The sequence below is a fragment of the Phaethon lepturus genome, unplaced genomic scaffold, assembly GCF_000687285.1.
Source record: "Phaethon lepturus isolate BGI_N335 unplaced genomic scaffold, ASM68728v1 scaffold51191, whole genome shotgun sequence".
Lineage (NCBI taxonomy): Eukaryota > Metazoa > Chordata > Aves > Phaethontiformes > Phaethontidae > Phaethon > Phaethon lepturus.
In genome coordinates, this window is record NW_010517999.1 from 13,683 (window position 1) to 20,434 (window position 6,752).

At 36.9% G+C, this 6,752-nt stretch overlaps 1 protein-coding gene across 1 annotated transcript in view; it reads left to right on the plus strand.

Annotated features, from left to right (window-relative positions):
* PPHLN1 (periphilin 1) overlaps positions 1 to 6,142 on the plus strand; it is a gene marked incomplete at both ends in the record, with an annotated part of 9,285 nt that extends 3,143 nt beyond the window's left edge. Inside the window, 2 exons of the mRNA XM_010296558.1 lie at positions 1,254 to 1,336; positions 6,023 to 6,142. Coding sequence (XP_010294860.1) covers positions 1,254 to 1,336; positions 6,023 to 6,142 — 203 coding nt within the window. The remainder of the gene's footprint in view (positions 1 to 1,253; positions 1,337 to 6,022) is intronic.
* Between the last annotated feature and the right edge of the window lie 610 nt (positions 6,143 to 6,752).

The following is a 6,752-nucleotide window of genomic DNA, read 5'->3' on the forward strand; positions in this document are numbered from 1 at the left end:
TCAAACTTTTCAAATACCTCTTAAACATTTCCTATTGTTAAAAGTATGCATTTTGCATAGATTTTTCCTTACAGTTTTTGTGTAGGTAGTGGTATTTTAAAATACACAACACAATGCAGTCTTATTTTACAGCATTGAGTAAAAAAAGAAAATTGCACAGCTGTTAGGAGTGAGATGCCATGTTTGGTCTTTATTGCTTCGATTCTTTAAAATAAAGCCATTTCTGTTTATAATGCTACTAAAATAATTTATATCCTAATTTTCATAAATATATGACAGACTTTTTAATTCATCCCTTTCTTAATTGTATTGAAACACTGGCACAGTGGTAGATACCCCATCCCTGGGAACATTGAAGGTCAGGTTGGACGGGGCTCTGAGCAACCTGATCGAGTTGAAGGTGTCCCTGCTCATTGCAGGGGGGTTGGACTAGATGGCCTTTAAAGGTCCCTTCCAACCCAGAGATTCTATGATTCTGTGATACAAATTTAATGGAAGCTAAGGTAAGTCTATATTGTTTTCCATTTGTGAACAGTCAACCATTTCCCAGTGCATGTGAATAGTCTAGTTAATTTAGGCCTACTGACAGCACATTTGCTTTTTGTGTTTACCTTTTGCGGATCCCTTAGATGTAATATGTGGACCACAGGTTGAAAAGTGGTATTTTACACTGCAACCAGTTCTACTGCTGTGGCTTACCTGTAATTGGTCTGTGGCAAGGCTATGCACAGGCTGTGATTAGCACAATGCATTTGAATTGTGATTTTGTTGATTTTAAGTCTTACAGGAAAAACACTGATAATACAAAGAGCATCTAGCCTGTGGTTGATACAATCCAGGACTGTTTCCCATGGCAGGGCTTGTCAACACACTGTGGCCTGCTAAACCAGTTCCTACACTGCCTAGTTTCCTGGAGTGATTGACTGGTGTCTAATATTTTACCTGTTTATGTTATTACAGGAATATTAAAAAGTAAAACCACATCATCTTGCCAAATCATATTGATACTCCCTTTCGGTTACTGTTGGAAAAAAGGACAATAGGTTTTCATAAATATGTGAAATAATATAGCTATAGCTCTTCGCTCTTTGTAAAGAGAAGAAAGTGTTATCAGTATTTATCAGATGGAGGAGCGTGTAGATTTCGTGTCTGACCTGAGCAAATTTCGCTGCAGTTTTTCTAAGCCAGTAACTATATTTGCAACATATATCTTTAATGTAATTTTACAGTTGTTAATTTTTTCTTCATTGTAGGTAAAGAGAGGATGTCAGTTCAATCAATGAAAACCTCAAGAGATGCATCACCTTCAGGTTCCACAGCAGTACCCTCATCAAAGGTGAATTTTCTCTTTGAGTACTTCTCGCCATGGTTTCGGATTGCTCATTGTTGTTGGACTTTTTCCTTAGTTGGAAGCTGTTAACGAAAGGAGCACCCCGAATTGCTCTGCAATCCAGCAGAGGATAGGTTTCCCTCGTGTGGCAGGAGGGTGGTGATAATGCTGAATATTTAATGATGACACCGACAAACCTTTTTATTCTGTATTCATTGTCTCGTTTTAGGAGAAAGGGAGTTTTGTATGTATTTAAAATTGTCATTTTCCAAAGTCCAGAGTGTGGTAGAAAAGGAATGGCACAAAGAAAAATGGGGAAGTAGTTTTTAGGAGCAACACATCAATTGGACAAGCCTATACTTGCACTGAACTCCATCCTTCAGTGATTCCTAAGCTGTAGCTGGATTTGGAAACAGTGTGGTGAAGTGTCTGACTGACCAGGAAGATAATGTGAATAGCAGAGTTGTCTTGGAAGCAGGGCTGCTTGAGGATGTGGCAAGAATGATAGCATTTACTTGGGAAGGGAGCCACGTTGCAAGATAGTTTGGTAAATGCCATTTTATGTTCGAAATGATGTTGTTTAATTTCCCATTGGAAAAAATCTTGTGGCCTGAGCACCAACTATACTGGTGAGGCCGCACCTTGAATACTGTGTTCAGTTTTGGGCCCCTCGCTACAAGAAGGACATTGAGGTGCTGGAGCGTGTCCAGAGAAGGGCAACGAAGCTGGTGAGGGGTCTGGAGCACAAGTCTTATGAGGAGCGGCTGAGGGAACTGGGGTTGTTTAGTCTGGAGAAGAGGAGGCTGAGAGGAGACCTTATCGCTCTCTACAACTCCCTGAAAGGGGGTTGTGGCGACGAGGGTGTTGGTCTCTTCTCCCAAGTGACTAGTGATAGGACAAGAGGAAATGGCTTCAAGTTGCGCCAGGGGAAGTTTAGATTGCATATTAGGAAAAATTTCTTCACTGAGAGGGTGTTCAGGCATTGGAACAGGCTGCCCAGGGAAGTGGTGGAGTCGCCATCTCTGGAAGTGTTCAAAAAACGTGTGGATGTGGCGCTTCAGGACATGGTTTAGGGGACATGGTGGTGCTGGATTAATGGTTGGACTTGATGATCTTGAAGGTCCTTTCCAACCTAGTGATTCTGTGATACATGATCTTGCTAATTAGTTAAATAGACAGGCTAATAAACATTAATGAAGAACCAGCATTCAGTATTGTTCTGGCTGTTGTGTGGCAGCAAAACCATTTTCACATCACAGACTGCTTGCCTGTAAATTATATTTGAGGTTAAAATTTCTCTGAATTGTTGAGAAATATGTTAATGAGAAATAAAGAAACAATGCATTATATTGTTCTAAGCGAATAAGGTCCTATTAAAAAGTAGCATTTGCCCTAAGAAGCATGGTGTACTGGCAGGGTTCTTGAGGTCTTTTTAATAAAAGCAGTGCAATGGTTAAAAAAAAAAAGGAAGAAAGAAAGGTACTTTTTGTCATGAGAAGGTGAGACTGAAGGAAATAATTAAGTGGGGAAAAAATCAGGCTTTGATTGTGCTATGTCATTCTAAGTACGTATCCCTTATGCAGCTCTTTTAGAACTGCTGTGCTAGGCATTAGCTAATTGCCAATGTCCTTAAGGGGGAGGCAAGTGATATATTTTCAGCAATGTAAATAAGGAAAGTAAGATAAAAGCTGTTATGCACAAGTTACACTGATCTGGATTATAAAATAAACTTTATAATTAGTTCACCTATTTTGCTTACAGACTCAGCATGCTACAGCTTAATATCAAATCCTTGCTTAATACAAACCTTTGGGAACGAGGAGGCATTGCAAAATCTCTTGCTCTTGTATTAATATGCAGTGTGAACTCGGAACTATAAAGTATTCTTTAAATGTTTTGCTTTCTTCTTCAGTCACGTCTGATCTATGCTGTATTGGGTTTTTTTTCCAGCAGTTTGTGTATATCTGCTGGCAGTGGATATCCACTTGATGTAAGCTACACAAAATGAAACTTTCTGTTTGATGGTAATCATTTCCCCAGACAACACAAATATTTATTGGGTATGCATCAGCTGCAGAAATGGAAGTATTTCAGTGACCTTTTATTGCTTTTTTCTTGAAGTCCTGACATCTCCTTGTAATGTACTGTCTTGTGTCAGCGGAGCCTCTTGGGATGATGGCTGGATTACACTGACCAGTTAAGTTATATAAGTGCTTCGCTGACATAGAAATATCGACACAGAAAGTTGTGGCAAAACATGATGAACATCTCTAGAGCCAGGGTCTTACAGTCTACTTAGACTTGAGAAATGAATTATATACTTTATTTTCTAGATTAAAGGAGAAGATTTTCAATGCTCTAAGTTACAATTTAGCTTTGAAATACTTACAAAGGTATATGCTTCCGCAGCAATATCTCTTTTCACTGTAGTAACTATATGCAAATCTGAAAAGGTATTCTTATCCGTCTTATTTTTTACATATTCGTGCGTGTGAAGTAATACATGTCAGTATTATCTGATCTTAACCACCTGTTTAATTGACTATAGTATGAAATCTTTTGTGTTTCTCTTTAATAGCTGTCTGGACTGCAAGCCTTGGAGGCTGTATCCAACATAATTAGAGCAAAAAGCAGATGTGTGAGACAGGGAAAGCTTCCCAGCAAAGATAGCAGAAAACTGACAGGTTTTTGCTGTTCTTATGTTATGCATAGGTAAAAAAAGAAAGGACACGTCTGTTTGAGGCAGAGGGGGCATGTTTGGGTTTTTTTTATGAGATCTACTAGGTGGATTATTCCTTGCAAGTTTCCAGGTGAAGTGAATATGTTCCTGTTCTTCGGTTGTAGTGTCCCTGTGGAAATACCATTATTTTATTACATAAAATGCACTGAGGATTTTTTAATACGTATTTATTGACGTGACCTATAGAATTAAATTTACTGAAATTAAGTTAAACATATTCTCTTTGCTGTATTCCAGTAGATACTAGAGTGGTTAGTTTATCTTTATGGCTTGTGGAAATATTGTAAGTCATGTGAGATTTTATTTATCTTCATTTCATGCAAAGCTAGACTGTTGGTGACAAAGATACCAGTCTTGTCTTTTGTTGGTATTGGCCAGAGCTACATTTGAGGAAGGGGAGAGATTCATAATAGTACCACAACACAAGATTTTTTGGCAGCTAGGGAGAAGTCAGGTTAAAGGTAAAAATCAAGCATACTATGGGGAATGAGAACATGGGGGGAAAAAAACCTTGGCAGCAGATAGTTTGTAGTGAAACTAGTGTAAGAATAATTTTGTATTTTGGAAAGGTGAGCTGGGCTAAGTATTCTATGAATTACATTACCCCTTTCTTTTAAGAACCCTCTTTGTACTCCTCCATATTGAACTTTGTCACCTCCTGACTTTGCTGGTTGTAATTCTGTAATTTACAATTATAGAAAAGAGGGATTCCTATTTGAACATTGTGTTGCACTTCTCTTCTGGATTCAGATAAAGGTGGTGTCTTTATGACACAGAATCCTGGAAGGGTTCTGTGAATTGTATACTTACGCCATACTACAGCACAAAGAATTGTTTGGATAATATTTTATTTGAGGTAAGCACAAAAGGTCTGAAGATGAAGCAGTCTTATTACAGGTCACAGTATTTGCTTCCTCTGTCCGTTTATGTAATTTGGAATGAACTAATGATAAGGGGGGGGGTCATTCTTTTTGTCATTTGTTTTTTATTTGCTTTTTTAAATTATTATTTGCTAAGATGGAACAGGCATTGGGTAGAAATTGTGACAACCTTTTTTAGGCAGTAGGATTTTTGTGTCTCTTCTAGATATCCACCTTAGTGTTGCAGTTTTTAATATTAAAGAGTTGTATAGATTCTTGGATGGATGCTTCTATACATACAGTTGAATCAAATAAAATACCCATATAGTGGTAACAAGATTTATAAAGCTAGCTATTGCTAAAATGGTTTTGGTACATGGATATTTGTCATTTTCTGTTAGTTGCTCTGTTAGTAAAAGCCAAATTGTGTTCTTAGAGAGAAATCAGTTTAAAAATACTATTTATGTGACTATTTTCATCTGAAAAGGTAGATTAAAAGGCCATAAAGCCATGACTGACTCTATTATAAATTATCAACATTCCCCCCAAATAAAAAATAATGAATTTTAATGGAAGCAGCTCTGATCATTTAAAATATGTATAAAATACTTTTTGTCCCTAATTAGTTAGGTTTTATACCCTACGCAGTATTTAATAGTTTAGCTTAAATTTGTTACAACCTTTTATGTCTGAAAATCACATTGAATTATTAGATCACTCCACACTTGCATCGGACTTCTTAGTGCCTGTTTGATCTATGTCTCTCTAAACTCAACTGGTCTCAAATAATTTTTCTGTTATCTCTGTCCCATGAATTTAATAAAACTGATTCTGAAAGTGTTTTTAACATTTTACTGAACTTAATTGTTTTATCTTTTTTTTTCTGCTCTCTCTTTTTTCTTTTTTCTGTTCTCTCCCCACCTACTTTTCTTTTTAAGGAAGTCAGTCAGCAAATGAAATAGCTTCAGCTTCCTCATTTCCTATTTTAAAATGTTTTAGGTATCTGAATAACTGTTTATTTTACTTTTGAAAATATTTTGCCATGTGTAAATATATTTCATGTTAAATCTTGACTATAATGTTTTTGTACAGGCCTTGGATAAGAGCAACAGACTATCGGAAAAGGAACTTGCAGAAGCTGCAAGCAAGTGGGCAGCTGAAAAGTCAGAGAAGGCCGATGAAAGCAATTTACCTGAAATAACAGAGTATGATGTAAGACAGGAGTATTAATCGATTTATTTTAAAGTGTTATAACAATAGACTCTTGTTTTTCTGTACTCTCCTGAAAGGCACATTTTGTAACTTACTCCTGAATTTGTCTGCCTATGCTGTTAAATGTTTGTTGAAAGGGGATGAGAGGGAGACTGAAGCCTTATGATTTAATTATTCATCTATTTCTTTATTTTTAAAAATACACAAAACCAGAGTAGGTTTTGTTAGTATAATTTGAATTCATGTTGAGCTACAACTGACAAAATAAGGCTCTAGATCTCCCAGGGATTCTCCAAGGATCTCTTGTATTAGTGTAAGTATGTATGCCTACTGAAGTCCTTAAAATTAGCAGGGGACTTCTGAGTCAAAATACAAGTGTATGTGTAAAACATAAGACTAGAAGAGAAATTCTGCTTTACTGAGTTCAGTTCCATGCCGTGTCAGCCTGCCATGTCATGTATTCCTTTTCAGAAAGCAGTCCTCCTCTATATTAAAAATTATGCTTTTGCCTTGACACTGAAGTAGATAGATTCCCACCCTCCGCCGCAAACATTTACTTCATTAATAGTCAACATTTATTAATTGCCAGTTTATACCCATCTGTTCTTGC